This window comes from Peromyscus californicus, unplaced genomic scaffold, assembly GCF_007827085.1.
Source record: "Peromyscus californicus insignis strain IS unplaced genomic scaffold, ASM782708v3 Scaffold_11__1_contigs__length_118956290, whole genome shotgun sequence".
Taxonomy (NCBI): domain Eukaryota; kingdom Metazoa; phylum Chordata; class Mammalia; order Rodentia; family Cricetidae; genus Peromyscus; species Peromyscus californicus.
In genome coordinates, this window is record NW_026294402.1 from 60,077,107 (window position 1) to 60,096,564 (window position 19,458).

At 40.3% G+C, this 19,458-nt stretch overlaps 1 protein-coding gene across 2 annotated transcripts in view; it reads left to right on the forward strand.

The window, feature by feature from the left end:
* The window catches only part of Clpx (caseinolytic mitochondrial matrix peptidase chaperone subunit X), a 38,320-nt gene that overhangs the window by 12,441 nt on the left and 6,421 nt on the right, over positions 1-19,458 (forward strand). For both annotated transcript variants that reach the window (XM_052712408.1, XM_052712402.1), the window contains exons 4-11: positions 5,240-5,394; positions 6,946-7,105; positions 8,444-8,485; positions 13,419-13,595; positions 14,077-14,241; positions 15,277-15,365; positions 16,754-16,918; positions 18,886-19,185. In XM_052712408.1, the coding sequence (XP_052568368.1) occupies positions 5,240-5,394; positions 6,946-7,105; positions 8,444-8,485; positions 13,419-13,595; positions 14,077-14,241; positions 15,277-15,365; positions 16,754-16,918; positions 18,886-19,185 (1,253 nt within the window). The remainder of the gene's footprint in view (positions 1-5,239; positions 5,395-6,945; positions 7,106-8,443; positions 8,486-13,418; positions 13,596-14,076; positions 14,242-15,276; positions 15,366-16,753; positions 16,919-18,885; positions 19,186-19,458) is intronic.

Sequence of the window (19,458 nt, forward strand, 5' to 3'; positions counted from 1 at the left end):
TCTTTTAAACATAGTATAGCTCCAGTCAGCAAACATTTACAGGAAAAGGCCCAAGTTTGTGGACCATGTGGCCTGGTTGCAGCTACTGTCCTCTGCATCCGTGTCAGGTACTTTCCTTGTTCTGTGACAAAGTACTGACCAGACAGCTTGAAAAGAGGAAGGGTTTCTTCAGTTCATGGTTTCAGGACATTCAGTCCATTTTACTTGGCTCTGTGTACTCGGACAAGGATATTGTGGCCACGCGGGTGTATGATGGCCCACCAGAAACAGAAAAAGGGAATACCAGCAATCTGCTGACTTTCTCCCTTAAGTTTTTTTGTTTTATTTCTTTCTTTGTTTGTTTGTTTATTTAGTGTGTGTGTTTGTGTGTGTGTGTATGTGTGTATGTGGTCTCACACATACAGGATCAAGTGAAGTTTGAAGTTTGAAGGAGTTGGTTCTCTCCTTCTACCTTTATGTGGACCCCAGGGGTCAAACTCAGGCCATTGATCTTGACATTGTGCACTTTTACCCTCTAGGTCAGCTCACTGGCCCACTTTTCCCCCTATTGCTCTGCCCAGGCCTTCAGCCCATGGGAATGTATGGCCACCTTAAGGTATTTCTAAGAGTTAAAAATTCTGCCCTATAATTCATGTCACCTCCATAGTATTTTAGTAAGTAAAATTGAGTCACTGAACTTGAATATATACCGAACATGCTTCACTGTAAACTTGTATTGCAAATCCAATATTCAAGTTAAATTTTTGTTTTGTTTTGTTGAGTCAGGGTTTCTCTGTGTAGCCCTGGCTGTTCTGGAACTTGCTCTGTAGACCAGGCTGGCCTCAAACTCACAGAGCCACCTGCCTCTGCCTCCCAAGTGCTGGGACTAAAGACATGCACCACCCCTGCCTGGCCCTCAAGTTAAATTTAAGCAGCCTTTCAATATCAAGCACAGATGAGATATGTTGGTGTTTAATCTCTTTCCCTTTGACCTAATTTCCATAGAGAAATACTTTAGTCATCTGTTTCCAAGCCAGATTTTCCTGTTACACAGCTTGAACTGGATGAGACGCTTCTCTGCCCTTTAATCCTTGCCCTGTTTCCCATCAGTAACAGCTGTGAACTTGCACCTTATTAGAAAACAAAGATGCTCACTGTTTTCTCTTTAATGGGAAATGGTGATTATATATTTGAACTTGTGTTAATTTGTGGATTTGATGGCTTGATATTTCTTTAAACATTTATTGGTGATCAGTAAATACAAAGTATTTATGAGTCAGTCCTTAATTTAAAATTTGCTACTGGAACAAAACAACACTTTGTTGTTGTTTTAATAGAATATCTTTTTTTTTTTTTTTTTTGGTTTTTCGAGACAGGGTCTGTGTGTTGCTTTGCACCTTTTCTGGAACTTGCTTTGGAGACCAGGCTGGCCTCGAACTCACAAAGATCCGCCTGCCTCTGCCTCCCGAGTGCTGGGATTAAAGGCGTGCGCCACCACCGCCCGGCTTAGAATATCTTTTTTAAAGGTTTGTTTTGTTTTTTAAAGATTCATTTTATTTTTTGAGAATAATTTTTTTTTTTTTTTTTTTTTTTGGTTTTTCGAGACAGGGTTTCTCTGTGTAGCTTTGCGCCTCTCCTGGAACTCACTTGGTAGCCCAGGCTGGCCTCGAACTCACAGAGATCCGCCTGGCTCTGCCTCCCGAGTGCTGGGATTAAAGGCGTGCGCCACCACCGCCCGGCGAGAATAATTTTTTTAAAATTATTTTATGTGTATGGGTATTTTGCCTTCATGTATGTCTGTGCATTACATGTGTGCAGTCCCTACAGAGGCCCGAAGAGGGTGTGGGATCCCCCAGAACTAAGGAGTTACAGACAGTCGTGACCCACCATGTGGTATTGTATATGGGGTGTGGGTTCACGTGGGTTAGTGGAATCAAGATACAGAGGCACTTGGAGGAGAAAATAAGCCTTTCCAGCTGCAGGGGAATCAACCTTTCTGGACTGACTCCTCATAGCTTATCAAAGGACTTTTTTCCTACTGGACTTCTGGAGCTCAGCCTGGTGCTTGGCTGTGGATCTCTGCATCTGCTTCCATCTGTTACTGGATGGAGGTTCTATGATGACAGTTAGGGTAGTCACCAATCTGATTACCAGAGTAGGCCAGTTCAGGCACCCTCTCCACTATTGCTAGTAGTCTAAGGTGGGGTCATCCTTGTGGATTCCTGGGAACTTTCCTAGCACCTGTTTCTCCCTGTTCCCTTGATGTCTCCCTCTATCATGGTATCTCTTTGCTTGCTCTCCCACTCTGTCCCTATTCCAGCTTGACCATCCTGTTCCCTTATGTTCTCATCCCCATCCCCTTCCCTCCATTTTCTCCCCTCCCCCTTTTGCTCATGGAGATCTCAGAGAGAAAAGGGAGTCTATGAGCAAGGGGCATCAAGATCATGATGGGGAAAAGTACAGAGACAACAAAATCAAACTAGTGGGAACTCATGAACTGTGGACTAGTAGCTGTGGAGCCTCTGTGGGACTAGGCCCTCTGCATAGGCGAGACAGTCGTTTAGCTTGATCTGCTTATTAAGGGGCTCCTGGCAGTGAGATCAGGAACTGTCCCTGATGCATGCATAGGCTTTTGGAGCCCATTGCCTGTGGTGAGACACCTTACACAGCCTTAGTGCAGGGTGAGGGGCTTGGACCTGCCTCACCTGAGTGTCCCAGGCTCTGCTGACTCCCCATGGGAGGCCTTGCCTTAGAGAAGGAGGGGAAGGTGGGAATGGTGGGGTGGCACCTATGGTTGGTATGTAAAATGAACAGAAAACTTCTTAATTTAAAAAAAAGGACTTTTTATTGTTTTTCAATTTATACCTTTAGCAAGTTAATTTTTGTATCCCAAAACCTCTTATCTAAGCTCCCCAAAGGGACAATGCCAAATGCAGATTCTCTGTTATACCGGTTTTCTGGGTTTCCCCTCAACCAAGTTTACATAGGCTTTGAACCCCTAGGAAACTCTCAGAGAGGACTTCAAATAGAAGGTACCAGAGACAGAAGGTAGCAATTACAAAAGGCAGATCAAAGCTAGGTGCTAGCACTCCAGAATCAAACCCAATGCAGCTCTGTAGGAAATCATACAACAATGTGGGTGCTGGGAAATTGAACCTGGGTCCTCTAGAAGAATGGACAATGCTCTTAAACATTGAGTCATTTCTCTTTAAAAATCAGTCTTTAAGGATTTGTTTTACTGGTGTGTGTAGTGTATCTCTGTGTGGGTATTTGCATGAGTAAAGTACCCACAGAGGCAGTGGATCCCAGGAGCTGGAGTTACAAGTGGTTGTGAGCCTCCTTCGGTGAGAACTGTGAACAAGCTCGGGTTCTCTATACGAGTAGTGTACTCTCTTGACCACTGAGCCATCTCTCCAGCTCCTAGAATATCTTTTTTCTCCTTAATTAAAATTTCTTGCATACAGTATATTTCGATTATGTCTGTCCTCCTCTCTTAGCTCCTCCCAGATCTTCCTGTCTCCCTATCCACACACAAAAAACAGGAAACAAAATCCCAATACCCCCACAGAAACGAAATCAAAACAATAAGAAACTAATAAGACAATGCCAAAACAAACAAAAAGGCCACAAAAATATTGGTGAGTTTGTTTTGTGATGGCTAACTACTCTGAACAAGTATGGTTGATATACCTAGTGACGCTCCATTAGAGAAAAGTGATTTTCCTTTTCTCAGCAGCTACCAATTCCAGATAGCTTCTTGTGTCTACTTACCCCTTTCTTAACCCTTCTGACTTGAACCTGTGAGGGCCTTGTGCATGCTGCCACACAGTCTGTTTGACTCCACATGTGCGTCAGTCCTGCTGTGTGTGAAGACGCTGGTTCCTCAGTCTTCCCTTCATCACGCTGGCTCTTAGGATCTTTTCACCTCTCCTCTGCATAGACCCTGAGCCTTGAGGGGAGGGTTTGTTTCCATTTAGGATTGAGTACCCCAAAGCCTTTTTCTGCACATTATCATGGATCTCTGGGTTAATTCCTATCTACTGCAAGGAGTTTTAGAAATGATCATATGTGCAAGGTAATCTAAAGAACATATCTTCTTGCCAGGCGGTGGTGGCGCACACCTTTAGTCCCAGCACTCAGGAAGCAGAGGCTGGTGGATCTACAGAGGGAATTTCAGGACAGCCAGGGCTAAACAGAAATCCTGTCTGAGGAAAAAAAATGTATCACTTACATTTTCAGCAGTTAAAATCGTTTTATCTCAACTTAAGTACTGAAATTTTTCATAAAAAAGAAAATCTACTTACACTCTTGTTACAGTTCATTAAAATATTCCAGTAAATAATTAGTCTATATTCTCAAACTAGTTTTAAAAATTATCTCTAGTAAATGTGGATAGCTGGATTGTAGCCAACTCTTTTTTTTTTTTTTTTTGGTTTTTCGAGACAGGGTCTGTGTGTTGCTTTGCACCTTTTCTGGAACTTGCTTTGGAGACCAGGCTGGCCTCGAACTCACAGAGATCCGCCTGCCTCTGCCTCCCGAGTGCTGGGATTAAAGGCGTGCGCCACCATCGTCCAGCTGCAGCCAATTCTTAATGAATATTAGATCAGGAAAAGAACCTAGTGGAAATGAATAAAATAGTTTGTTTTTAATACATTTATTTCTTTTATGTGTGTGCATGTGTAGAGATCAGGTCATATCTTTAGTAGTCGGCTCTCTCCAACCATGTGGGTTCTAGCGATTGGACTCAGGCTTAGAAGCACATACCTGAACGTATCACCCATCTTGCTTGCCCAGTTTTATTGTTGATTTTTGGTTTGTTTTTATTTTTTGGTATAGGGTTTTACTTTCTGGCTTAGGCTGGACTGTGACTGTGTGCTCAGTGTGCCCTTGAACTTTTGGTACTGCTCAAAAAACAAACCAAAAAAACCCTCCCATGCCTAGATTACAACCTTGTGCTGCCACAGCCAGTGGATAACAAGTCAACTAGCCAAGGCACTGTTCCGCTGAGCCACATCTCAGCCCTACAGCAAGGTTTTTTGTGGTTTTGTTTTGTTTGTTTTTCGAGACAGGGTTTCTCTGTGTAGTTTTGGAGACCTTGGAGACCAGGCTGGCCTCGAACTCACAGAGATCCGCCTGGCTCTGCCTCCCAAGTGCTGGGATTAAAGGCGTGCGCCACCACCGCCCGGCTAGATACAGTAAGTTTTTAAGGTGAACTCTATTGAAATTATTCCTAACATTTTTCTCTCTTGACCTTTTTCAGCTTCCACCCGTTTTGTCAAGTGTGAAAAATGTCATCACTTTTTTGTTGTGCTATCAGAAGCGGACTCAAAGAAAAGCATAGTTAAAGAACCAGAGTCAGCAGCCGAGGCTGTGAAGTTGGCATTCCAGCAGAAGCCACCTCCGCCCCCCAAAAAGGTAGAAGCCTTTCCTCCATCTTCGAGACATTTTATCCTGAAAACATTCCATTCCTTCATTCTTCCTGTTTATGTTAAATCCTAACACTATCTAAATAAGTCTATAAGGTTTTTACCTTTTTTGGTTGTTTTGTTTTGTTTTGAGACCCATGTCCCACATAGCCCAGGTTAACCTTGAACTCCCTATGTAGTTGAAGATGAGCTTCTGATCTTGGAGCCTTCACTTAAAGTGCTGGTATTATGGGCATATGCTACTGTGCCTAGCTCTATGAGTCTTTTCATTTTTAATTTAGTGTGTGTGTGTGTGTGTGTGTGTGTGTGTGTGTGTGTGTGTGTGTAAATGTGCACATACATGTGCTTGTGTGTCTGTGTGCAGATCAGAAGACGACTTTCAGGGCTGGTCTATGTGTGTCTCCATGGTTTTGATGACTCTTTCTGGAAATTTCAGACAGTGTGATTTGGTCCTGTAAAATATGACAGAGTATGCTCTGGTTCTTTTGAATACATGGTGTGTACTTTTTGAGAACCCAGAAGGTCTTACGTCTTGGCCCTGTGGTCTCTGTTCTGGCCGTCCTTCTGTGGTCTGCACAATTAACACTACTTCTCATTTCCTGCTTCACTGTACTGTGTGTCTGTCTCCATGTGTATTGTGGCAAATTTAGTAATGCAGAAATATGATTTGTAAGGAGTAAGTAAAATTTGAAAACTGTAATTTAAAGTAATGGTCACACAAAAATAATGTAGTAGTTTCAAATAGCTACTAATTTGTAGATTTTATATATCTGAGTCAAAGTTCTAGAAAATACATAAGTGATTTAACTTTTCAGGAGTTGATCAATATTAAGAGCTTGTGTTTGCGTATGTGCATGTATGAATGTGGTTATTATACTATGTCACTCAGTCTGGCCTTGAACAGGACAGTCTCCTGCCTCTACCAACCACATGATAGGATTACAGACATGCAGCACTATGTCCAGTTAAAACCTTCTTCACTAAAAACACAAGAAGTTGATGTCTGGTTCCAAACAGTTGGTAATATGAAGTGTGAACCAGAATTTTAATTTTTATTAACAAAGCTGAGTTGTGTGGCTCAGTGGCAGAACATAGAAAGCCACATCCAAGTCCCTAGGTTTGATTCCCAGCACTGCTGTCCCCCACCAAAAGGAAAGAACAAAGCTTTTAAGTTGCTATCCAGGTAAATGAATATCTTTTCAAGATTACTTTTTTTTAAAAAATTTATGTGTAGGGGTGTGTGTGCGCGCGCACACGCACGCGCGCATGTGTGTCTGCTGAGGTTAGAAGAGGGCATCAGATTCCCTAGAGGTGGTTACAAGCAGTACTGAGCTTCCTGATGTGGGCGCTAGGAACTAAACTCCAATCATCTGCAAGAGCAGCAAGCTCTCTGAGCCATCTCTCCAGCCCCAGACACTTCATTTTTAATGGGAATCTTTTTTCAAATTTGAAACCCTAAGCAAATTTGTTTAGTATATAGTTTTGTAATGTGTTTGTTTTTATGATAACTCATAGTTTTTCATACGTAATCATTTTTCAGATTTATAACTACCTCGACAAGTATGTTGTTGGCCAGTCGTTTGCTAAGAAGGTACTTTCAGTTGCCGTGTATAATCATTATAAGAGAATATATAATAATATTCCAGCTAATCTGAGACAGCAAGCAGAGGTGGAGAAGCAGACATCGTTAACACCCAGAGGTCAGTGACCAAAATAGAGATTACTATGCTTAATCGTTATTTGTAACTCTTTTATCGGAAAGTCATTTTACTGTAGTGACATATTAAATTATCCCTTAGTAGATCATGAAATCATTTTGGTGGGTTACCAGTAGCAATATTTTTTTTAAGTAGGTGAGAATAAGAAATATTAACTTTTAGTAAGGTAAGTATTGTTTCTTAAAACTTGGAGTCACAAAGTAAAATGTGTTTCTTGAGGGTCTCTTTAGGAAATGTGTGACAAGCTCAGTTGTGGAGTACCTGCCTGACACTCTCAGACCTCGCCTTTGCTCACTAGCAGCACAAACACCAACCAAGACTTGAAGGCTGCCGGAGTAGAGGCTGAGTGTCTTTGGGTTCTTGAGATCACCTTGGACAGGTCACTGCAGTGCTCTGGACAACTCCAGTTTTCTTCTTTGGGGTTCAGGGTACAGAATCTCATTTGCCTAAGTCAGATTCCCAGAGATAAGTTAACACAGTATCAGTCCTCATTCTTCCTTGGGCCCCAGCCATAGAACGTGAGGTTCAGGGCAGATTTGTAAGGGATTCTCAGTGGGATTCCTTCCTATTTAGCTGAGATTCTAACGTATTATTGTACTGTGCAATCTCAGTTTACTGTGGACAATAGAGTAGTCAATTTTTTTATATAAATTACAATTCAATTAAAATGTAAATATTTAGGTTTTTATTTTGTTGTCCGGGGAGCCCTGATTTCTGATCTAGGTCTATAATCCAGCATTTTAGGTTCTTTCAGTCATCATACAATTTGAGAAGTTTCTGCTAAATGCTTTATAGTGGCTACTAAATATATAGCGAATTTAATGAAAACCCTGTTCACCTGGTGAGCCTATTGCAAAATAGTTGTGTGGTAATTGGAGCTGACCTTAGTTTTAGGAAATGGAAGGCATGCCTAGGTGGACTTGGGAAAGATCGTGATCCAGTCATATACCAACTGTTGTCTGGTTCTTTCCAGTCATACCTAAATTGTATGATGTGCTGGGAGAGCAAAAGGCTTTGCATTTATAGTATGAAGAACTTCAACTCTTATTATACCTTAAATTATTGTTCTCTTTAAATAGATAGTAATTTTTAAATTCTACTGATTGACATTAGTATGGGGCAACCATCATTAAGCTTGATTTTGTCTTGTTTTTAACATAGAAAGGATGTTGCATAGAAGTTATTCATATGTGAAAAGGTGAAAACAACACATCTGTAAATGAATTTGGAAAAAGGCAGGAAGTAGACATTCAGTCTTGACTGCCCTAAACTAAACCAGTACATAAGATTTCATGTTGCCCTTTTTATCTCCTTTCTTAGAGTTAGAAATCAGAAGACGGGAGGATGAATACAGATTTACAAGTAAGTCCCCTCCCTTGGGTCCTGTCTGTACCCGAGATTGTTTTTGAGATTTGCCTCAGTGAAGCGTCTCAGTAGCAGCGATGATGTATTCATTCACCTTGTATGTTACCAAGAAAGAGGATTTAAATCTTCCTTGTGTATTATTTAAATGAATCTATTATATGTAATGTATAACTTTGGAACAATTTTTCATAATTTGTATATTTTTTATTTTTTTTTTGTTTGTTTGTTTTTTGAGACAGGGTTTCTCTGTGTAGCTTTGCGCCTTTCCTGGATCTCTCTCTGTAGACCAGGCTGGCCTCGAACTCACAAAGATCCACCTGCCTCTGCCTCTGCCTCCCGAGTGCTGGGATTAAAGGCGTGCGCCACCACCGCCCGGCTATTTTTGATATTTTTTAAAGTTTCTTTTATTTTTACTTATATACACTTGTATGTTTCTGTGAGTACAGATGAGAGCAGGTTATACCAGGCTTTTTCTTTTGGGCCACAGCCAGCTCCCAAATCACAACTTATTATTAGTTATGAATGCTAGGCTCATTTCTGGATAGCTCTTTTAACTTAAATTAACCTGTTTCTCTTTATCCACCTTTTGCCTCTGGGCTTTTTACCTTTCTTCCTTCTGTATATCTTACTTCCATTGCTTCTCATGTCTGGCTGGCTGGTGGATGCCTGGCTCGCCCTGGGCATCTCCTTCATTCCCTCCTCGCTCCTTCTCTTGTTCTTCTCGAGCCCAGATTTTTTCCTCCTATGTATTCTTTCTGCCCACCAGCCCAGCCTGTCCTTTCTCTGCCTAGCTATTGGCTGTTCAGCTTTTTATTAGACCAATTAAGTGCCTTAGGCAGGCAAGGCAAAACAAATGCAACATATCTTTTCATAATTAAGCACACATCCTTACATTTTTAAACAAATGCAGAATAAACAAATGTAACACACCCTTACACAGTTAAAGTAAATATTCCGCAGCATAAACAAATGTAACACATCTTTGCCCAGTTAAAATAATATTCCACAGCGTTGCAGGTGTCCACGGAAGCCAAAGGTGTTGGATCCTGGAGCTGGAGTTCCAGGTGGTTGTGAACTGCCCTTCCTGGGTGCTGGGAACCAAACACAGGTCCTGTCCAAGAGCTGTATATACTCTTAACTACTGGGCCATCTCTCCAGCCTCTTATTTTTGTAAACCAGCAAGATGGCCGAATGAGTGAAAATACTGAATGTGCAAGCTTGCCGACCTGTGTTCAGTACCTTGGTTCCACCTGCTGGAGAGAATCGACTCTCAGAGTTGTCTTTTAGCTTCAACATGTGTATCATAGCATAGAGAGAAACCAACCAATCTAATGAAAAATCAAGAGAAAAACATGCCTAATTAAAATTTTTTTCTTTTTGTTTTTCAAGACAGGGTTTCTCTGTGTAGCCCTTGCTCTGTGACTAGGCTGGCCTCAAACTCAGATCTGCCTGCCTGCTAAGTGCTGGGATTAAAGGCATGTGCCACCTTTACCCAGCTAAATTAAAAAAATTTTTTAAGAGAAAATTATATTGTCTCTTGTGAATGAGTGCATGGATACATGCATGTGTGTGCTTGATACCAGATCCAGTTGTGTAGACAAGGCTGGCCTTGAATTGTAGAGTGTTGAAGTTACAGATATGTGCCACCACACCTTTTTTTTTTTTTTTTTCTTTGAGACAGGGTTTCTCTGTGTAGCCCTGGCGTCTGTCCTGGAACTCACTCTGTAGACCAGGCTGGCCTCCAACTCACAGAGATCTGCCTGCCTCTGCCTCCCAAGTGCTGGGAATAAAGGTGTGCACCACCACTGCCCAGCTGTGCCACCATATCTTGATCAAGTTATTTTTAAACTTGTGGAAATACTGATGTACAATGAACGATATAATAAAATTAAGACATACAGTTGGTAGGGTTGGAAAGATGCCTCAGTGGCTAAGAACAGTGTTGCTCTCCATTGGCAGCTCGTAACTGTCTGTGACTCCAGTTCCAGGGGATTCAATGACCTTTTTGGCCTCCACAGGCACCAAACAAGCAAGTGGTGTACAGATACACATGCAAGCAAAGCACCCATGCACATAAAACTTGAAAACAAATAAGGAAAGGCATACAGTTAGTGCACTAGAATTAGATCGAATATAAAAATGTAAGATCTAAACCAGGTGTGATGGTACATGCTTGTAATCCCAGCCCTCACTCTGCAGACCAGATCAGACTGGCCTCAAAGTCAGAGATCCACCTGCCTCTGCCTCCAGAGTGCTGGGATTAAAGGGCACCACCGCTGCCCGGCTGCCCGGCTGTAACATTGTTTCTTCAATCAGCAAGTGCCAGATACATCCTTAACTTGAATTTATACTATAGGAATAATTCTTTTTTTTTTTTTCCTGGTGATACTGAAGATTGACCTTGGGTCCTCATGCATACTAAACAAGTATTCTGCCACTGAGCTATATCTCTAGACTTAGTATGAATAATTAAATTATTGGAAAATAGCAGTAATAAGAGCAAGTGCTTCTATAATAATAAGCCTTATCTTATAGGCACTGTGCTGTTTTATGTGTGATCAGTTAATCTTTCCCAAACACCAGCTCCTGCCCCCCCTTTTAACCTGTCATTGGATAAATAAAACACATGTATCTTGTAGCTCCATTGTAATTTGTGTATCTCTCTTTTTTTTTCTTTTGGTTTTTTTCGAGACAGGGTTTCTCTATGTAACAGTCCTGGCTGTCCTGGAACTCACTTTGTAGACTAGGCTGGCCCCAAACTCACAGAAATCCACTTGCCTCTGCCTCCCAAGTGCTGGGATTAAAGGCATGCACCATCACCGCCCAGCTATCTCTTGTAATTTTTAAGAAATTATTTACTTAAATCATTTTTCTCCATTGGGTAGAACTAATAATCAAAGTCAAGCCCTTTCCTTATCACCACAGCTCCAAATTGGATTTTCCAGAAACTAAAAAAATTTTATTAATAACAACTAACCTCAGACAGAAGAGTATGTTTTCTTCTTGCCTAATGTGGATAATAATATTGTGAATTACTAACTCTTAGGTCTTTACAACTGGAGATCTATATATATTGCACTAGTAATCTTAATGACTAGAATACCTTTTGCCTTAAGCATGATTTTTTTCAACGTGATACTTGATAGAATAGGACAAAAACATTGGTATGACTGCTGAACTATTCTATCTATTGGCTTGTTTAAAATGGTTACTAGACAGCACTATGATATTCTTAACTCATTTCTTAGAAGCAACTTAAAAATAAACCCAGTGGGCTGAAGAGATGGCTCAGCGGTTTAGAATACTTGATGCTTTTGCAGAGGACCTGAGTTCAATTCCCAGCACTCACATGGTGGCTCAAAACCATCTGTAACCCCAGTTCCAGGGACATAGGCATGTACATGGTACACATATATGCAGGCAAGACATTCATACACATAAAATATAAAATAGTACAAAATTATAACCAAGTATAACATAGTCACAGGTACCTTAAGTAATGAGAACTGGGGACAATTTGGTTATTTGCTGAGGTGGATAATCTTTAAAGACTCTGGGTTTTTTCTCCTAGTCAAGAGAAAACAAGAATAAACATTTATTTTTGTAAACTTATACTTCACCGGCACTATCGTCTTTTCTAGTAACATATTTTGTCTGTTGAAGGGCATAGAAAGATCCTGTTGATACCCAGTAAAAGTCAGATATTCAGATAAGGTTATTGATACTGAGATTACCACACCTGGTTTCCTGCTATACTAAAAGAAACATTCTTTTTTTTTTTTTTTTTTTAAAGATTTATTTATTATGTATACAGCATGTATAACTGCAGGCCAGAAGAGGGCACCAGATCTTGTTACAGATGGTTGTGAGCCACCATGTGGATGCTGGGAATTGAACTCAGGACCTCTGGAAGAGCAGTCAGTGCTCTTAACCTCTGAGCCATTGCTCCAGCCCCTAAAAGAAACATTCTTAAAGGAAGAGGAGACTGGAGAAGGCCTGTGTCACAGCAGAAGCATGTCCAGGGAAGTTAGGCAGTTTTCCATGATTGCATAAGCAGGAGGCAGCCAGACTAAGACTAGGACCCAAGTTTCCTGAGTCCCTGTTCCTCCTCCTCCTTTCTTCTTGGTTCTTTTCTCCCCATGTAACTCTGGTGGCCTGGAACTCACCATGTAGTCCCGACTTCCCTTTAACTCATAAGACATCTGCCAACTTCTGCTTCCCTAAAAGTGTGTTCTCCCATACTTGGTTTCATTGTTTTCCTTTTCCTCTGTAGTTCAGCTTTTCATTTGTACAGAAAGTAAGACAGATCTTAATTTTGCATATTATCTTGAAATCAATTGTGCTATATCCTTATAATATCCAACTGTATGTTTGAAGTTAATAGGACAGGTAATAATGCTGTTTTGTTGATAGAAAACAGAATCAGAAAGTAACTTGTGCAAGATTATGTGGCTCTTCAGAGGCAAAGGAAGGCTAGCAGCTGAAGCCCTGTTCTGTCACATTATCTCTGTGAAGAGCGTGCTCACACACTGATGTAAATGATGAGGAGAGTTCTCTGAAGCTCACTGTATTTAACATTTGTCACTGGGGCTGGAGAGATTTCTCAGCGGTTAAGAGCACTAGCTGCTCTTCCAGAGGACCGGGGTTCAATTCCCAGCAGCTCACACCTGTCTGTAACTCCAGTTCCAGGGCTGCTGACATCCTCAAACAGACATACATGCAAAACATCAGTGCACGTAAAATAAGAATAAATAACTATTTTTTAAAAAAACAAACACTTGTCACTGGTCAATTTGAAATTCTCTTTTATGTAAAGCAGTGCTGAATATTTGTTTCCAGTAGTGGCTTGTTTGAGATGTAGGATTATATGGAACATTTCTCAAGTAGTTTCAGGGGCAGCTCTAGTAATCTAGTTGTTGTTTTTCCCCAGAGTTGCTTCAGATTGCTGGAATAAGCCCACATGGCAATGCCCTGGGAGCATCTATGCAGCAGCAGGTTAATCAGCAAATGCCTCAGGAAAAACGGGGAGGCGAAGTACTGGATTCTTCTCATGATGACATAAAACTTGAAAAAAGTAATATTTTGCTGCTTGGACCAACTGGGTCAGGTAAATAACATTTTGGGAAACTTTACTACTCATTTTTTAAAAATAGAGAGTGATCCTGTAACCTATACCTTGTAACTATAGTGGATTCTGGCTCTCAGGCCTGCATGTAATCAGAACAGTTGAGAGGCTGGTGCCAAAGGATTGCCACAAGTGTGAGGCCAGCTTGGTCTGCAGCATGAGAACCTACCTCAAAAAAGAACATTATCCAAGATTGGTCTGGCTACATCATGAGTGTTCACTATTTAGACCTAAAACTGACTTTGAGATGTTGGTGTGGCCCTTTGGGCTAATTCCTAACTTTTTAATTAACATATTAATTATATCAATCTCTAAATTTGTAAAAGGAACAATAAAGTTAGTAAGATCTGAATATAGTAGAGAACAGATATAAGAATGTTTCAGGCTTCATTATATACTTCAGTTTATTTTTGTATAAAAATTGTAAGACAGTATATTTTTTAGCTACTGTTTTTGTTTATAGGTAAAACCCTGCTGGCACAAACTTTAGCTAAATGCCTTGATGTTCCTTTTGCTATCTGTGACTGTACGACTTTGACTCAGGCTGGATATGTAGGTGAAGATATTGAATCTGTGATCGCCAAACTGCTCCAAGATGCCAATTACAATGTAGAGAAAGCACAACAAGGTATGTTTTAAGTGTAGCTTGTTGAAGTGTCTCTAGAAAGCAATCTAATATTAAGGAGTAGTATAATTCTTATTTGAGTCAAGGGCTAACTAACATTTTCTAATTATTGGAAGGTACCTGATGTTACCCATTCTAGCATGATTGTTGGTTTTGTCTTATGGCTGCAAAGGTAGCTGGTAGTGTGCAAACAGGCTGTTACTATTCTTTTAGGTTTTAATATTCCCATTGGTTTTCTTGTTCTTACTCCTCTCCAGATTTCCAGTGCTGGGGGTGGGGAAAGGTTGGGGACAGGGACAAAGACAAGAATTTAGACTGGATAAGTGTTCCTAACAGTAAAACTACAGTTGTGAAGTAACAGTGAAATAATTTTATGGTTGGGGTCCCTCCAACATGAGGAACTGTATTACAGGGTCAGAGCATGAGGAAGGTTGAGGACCACTGCGCTAAGACAAGGTCTAGGTGATAGGTCATTGAGATGGCTCAGCAGACAGAAGCACTCGCCAACAAGCCCGATGACCTAAGTTCTCTCCTCACAGCCCACACAGCGGATGGAGGGAACCAACTCTGCAGGCTGTCTCCTGACCACCACGTGTTATAATACATGCGTTCCCATACACATGCACACATAATACACTAAATAAATAAATAAATAAATGTGTATTTGGGGGGATAGAGGTAGGGAAGAATAAACTGAAGTTTTACTAGTTCTGGCAAATGCCTCATACCTACAATGCTATATCTTCCCTTCCGAAAGAAAAAAAATTGAATTCATTATTAGTCGTATAGACTAATAGACTATAGACTCTTGTCAGAGAGCATTTTGGTTATCATTCTAAAATTATATGCTATAGAATCAATTCCATAATAGTTACATGAAAAGATGAATGAGAAAGATAGTAGTATGTTCTTAATGATCAGTGTTAAGTGTAAAAAAATTGACTGACTTTGCTTTGTAGCTATCCAGTCTTTTTAAAGCTGAGACTATCTTGTGCCTTTCTTTTTCATATTATAAATAGAATCCTCCTTAAATTATAGGAATTGTCTTTCTGGATGAAGTAGATAAGATTGGCAGTGTGCCAGGCATTCATCAGTTACGGGATGTAGGTGGAGAAGGCGTTCAGCAAGTAAGCAGTTGAATATTTTGTTCAAGCCCACTAAAAAGAAGGGAATACATCAGCTTCCCAAGTATTGTACGTTTGGTTTCACATTTAATTAGATTCTGTTTTATTTTTCCCGCCCTAAACTTCATATACCACTTTATTTATTTATTTAATGTGGGTTTTTTGAGACAAGGTCTGTGTAGTCCAGGCTGCCCTTGAGTTTGCAGCAGTATTGCTTCATACTGCTGAATGCTGGGATTACAGGCATGTGCCACCTAGCTTTACATGCCATTTAAAGTAGGTCAGATCCTTTAAAAAGGTTATTGATGATTTTAAATAAGAAAATTCATTTCTTAGGAAATTTAAAATATTTTTTAAAACAGAAAAAGCTAAGATTGATCTTTATTAGTTTTAGTTTTATTCTTCAAAGGCTCTCTTAAACATTTCTAGAAGACTGAAGACTAGGTATGAATAACCCACCCATGTTTCATTACAGGATTAGTATAAAGGCTGAGATGTAGCTCAGTGGTAAACAACTTGCTTGCCTTGTATGCGCAAGGCCCTGGGCTCAATCCCTAGCACCAAAAGAAACAGATGAGACAGAAAAGAAAGCAGATGTGTTGGTACACGTCTGTAATCTCTCGGCCTGGGTGGTGCAGGAAGGAGGATCAGGAGTTCAGTGTCATCGTTGTCTACATAGTAAGCTTGAGATTAGATCCATGACACGCTGTCTCCTAAAGAAGATGGTATAAAATAGCCTTTCATTTCTTGTAGAATCATAATTAAAGTCACAATGATCTATTGGTCACCTTAGTAAACTTATTCTCTAATGGCAATTAGCTGTGACAAACCAATTTTTTTTGACAGATACAGAATTATGACTATTATCAACTATGCTGAATAATTTTTTATGAAGACATCTCAAAATATACTCAACATTGACTATAGAATTAAGTTAGAATTAAAGAATTTATATGAAAGATCGATATGTTTCAATTTTGAATATTTACACCAATTTATTACCATTTTACAGAGCCACCATCCTGTCTTTATTAAGTGTTTACCATCAAGCTAGGTAAAGTGGCTCTTGCCTGTAATCCAGCACTTGGAGAGGCTGAGGCAAGAGGATCACTGTTTGAGACCAGCCTGGGCTACATAGAGACATGAGGATGTGGGGGGAAGAGGGGAGGGAGGCTCTACCATCAAAGTCAACTTCCTTAGATTGCAATTTATTTATGAAGTTCCAAAGTGATAAGTGCAATTTATTTTTATTTTGGTTATAGAAATGGGGGAATTTTCATTAGTTACACTCATTGACCATAACCATGTATTATTTTCCCCCATTGAATCCTATTCTTTGATGTATAATAATGTCTTTACATATGGTAATGCTATAATTCATTCATTATCAGGGTTTATTAAAACTTCTAGAAGGCACAATAGTCAATGTTCCAGAAAAGAATTCTCGAAAACTACGTGGAGAGACAGTTCAAGTTGATACAACAAATATCCTGTTTGTAGCATCTGGTGCTTTTAATGGCTTAGACAGAATCATCAGCAGGAGGAAAAATGAAAAAGTAAGTTTTTCTGAGCTTTTCCTTTGAAATTCTTCATGAGATAACATAAAGTTTCACAGGATGGACACTCAGCTTCAGTTCTCATGTCTACTGGTTACCAGTCATTGGATTTTCTTAGAAAGATCTAATATATATTCCTAGTTGTTTGAATTTTAGAGTAATAAGGAATATGATTCTCAAACACCCATGAATTAGTTATACGTGATGGTACTGGCCTTTAATCCCAGCACTTGGGAAGCAGAAGCAGGCAGATTGTTGTTATTTTAAGTCTAGCCTGGTCTACTCAATGAGTTCCAGATCAGCCAGGATGACACAGTGGGACCCTGTCTCAGTGTTCCTACATAAGAGCATTTTAGAAGTGTAACTTGGTGAGTTTTCATACTGTTCGAGATTAGCTGCAGGGGGAACAAATGGACTAGAGCAGCTGCAGCCCAGCAAATAGCTTGTCTCATTGCCCGTGAAGTTTGTCAGAAATCACTGCTGCTTTTTCCAAATAGACGGAAGAACTTAGCCGGAGTAGGGGGAAGGATTGTGGTTTTACTGAGTTTTATTGATGTTTCTTGTAAAACACTCTTATTAGCCATGGTTTTAATTGGGGCTTGGATTTCAGGGTGCATATCCAGCACCAAGTAGTTGATTGGTTACAGTAAAATGTAATGGTAATGTGGTGGGTAGCAAGAAACCCAGACCACCCTTCTGTTTTTCATGCCTTTGTGTCTGATCTTGTAGCCACTGCACATTACCTAACAGTCCTAAGTGAGGTTGTCCATGGGCTTCCTGACAGTCGCTCTGAGTTGTCTTTGAACTCTCGCTGTACTAGTTTTAAGTGGTAATTTAGTGTAGTGTAGTTGCATAGCCTACACTCTGGTCACAGGTACTGAGTCATATAATCAAGCCGCATTCAGCATGGATACAGTTAGGTTCTTATTTTAGCCAGTTTATTTATTTATTTTTCTTATTTATTTATTTAAAATTTTTAAAAATTCATTTTACATACCAACCACAGATCCCCCTCTTATCCCTCCTCCAGCTTCCCCCTAACCAACTCTTTCCCCACTTTTCCTCCCCTCCTCCAACAGGGTAAGTTCTCCCATGGGGGGGATAGCTAAGCCTGGTACATTCAGTTGAGGCAGGACCAAGCCCCTCCCCGCTTGCATCAAGGGTGAGCAAGGTGTCCGACCATAGGTAATGGGCTCCAGAAAGCCAGCTCATGCACCAGAGATAGATCCTGATCACACTGCCAGGGGCGCCTCAAACAGACCCAGCTACTTAACTGTCTCCCCTATGCAGAGAGTCTAGTCTGGTCCCATGCAGGTTCCACAGCTGTTGGTCTAAAGTTTGTGAGTTCCTATGAGCTTGGTTCAGTTGTCTCTGTAGATTTCCCCATCATGATCTTGACTCCCCTTGCTCATATAATCCCTCTTCCCTCCCTTTGACTGAACTCCTGGAACTCGGCCTGGTGTTTGGTTGTGGATCTCTGCATCTGCTTCCATCAGTTACTGGATGAATAGCCAGTTTATTTATTGCTGTTGAAATTCTGCATAAGTTAACAGAGCATCCTTTATTTCCTTGGTGTGTGAGAAACATAGTAACAGATAAGCTTGTATTTGGGTTTCTGTAACCAAAGGCAGGGACCTTGTTCTAATATTTAATAATTATTAGTGCTTCTTCAGACTTCCAAAAAGGATTTGGTGGTAGACATATGTAAAATTAAATGTAATGTTAAAGTTGATTATTTAACAAGTCAAAAGAGGATTTGCCACATAATTTTAACCTATTGAGAATTAAGTCATTTCATTTAGCTGTGAAATTAGTGGGAAATTTAAGACCTGGCTTTGCTACTTAAAGAAGCAAGCCTTGGCCAAAGTACTTAACCTCTGTGACCCTGTTTCATATGGGACTTATAGATGTAAAGCACTTTTGCACTATCTATCTACTGTTTATAATCTCTGTGGTTTCTTGGATAGTACCTTGGATTTGGAACACCGTCCAATCTGGGAAAGGGCCGGCGGGCTGCAGCTGCTGCAGACCTTGCTAACCGAAGTGGAGAGTCCAATACTCATCAAGATATTGAAGAAAAAGATCGGTTACTCCGTCATGTGGAAGCCAGAGATCTCATTGAATTTGGCATGATACCTGAGTTTGTGGGACGGTTACCCGTGGTGGTTCCTCTGCATAGTCTAGATGAGAAGACACTTGTACAAATACTAACTGAGCCACGTAATGCAGTTATTCCTCAATATCAGGCCTTATTCAGCATGGATAAGGTAAGGTTTGCATTTTTCCTTTAATTTGTGATTCTTTTCTATATTAGAATTCTATTAAGTTAGCCCACATTATTTCAAGAGAAGCCGCTCATCCACAACACCAGCCTGTTCTTCACTTATTGTAGATGTAGGAAGGTACAGTGTGTCACATTCAGCATTTGAGAATGTTTTATTTTTCTGCATTAAAATGACCACTGGAGCATAAAATACAGAGATACAAAGAAGTGTCAGCCTACCTCAGCTTCTCCAAGCCAAATACAGAGAATTGTTCTT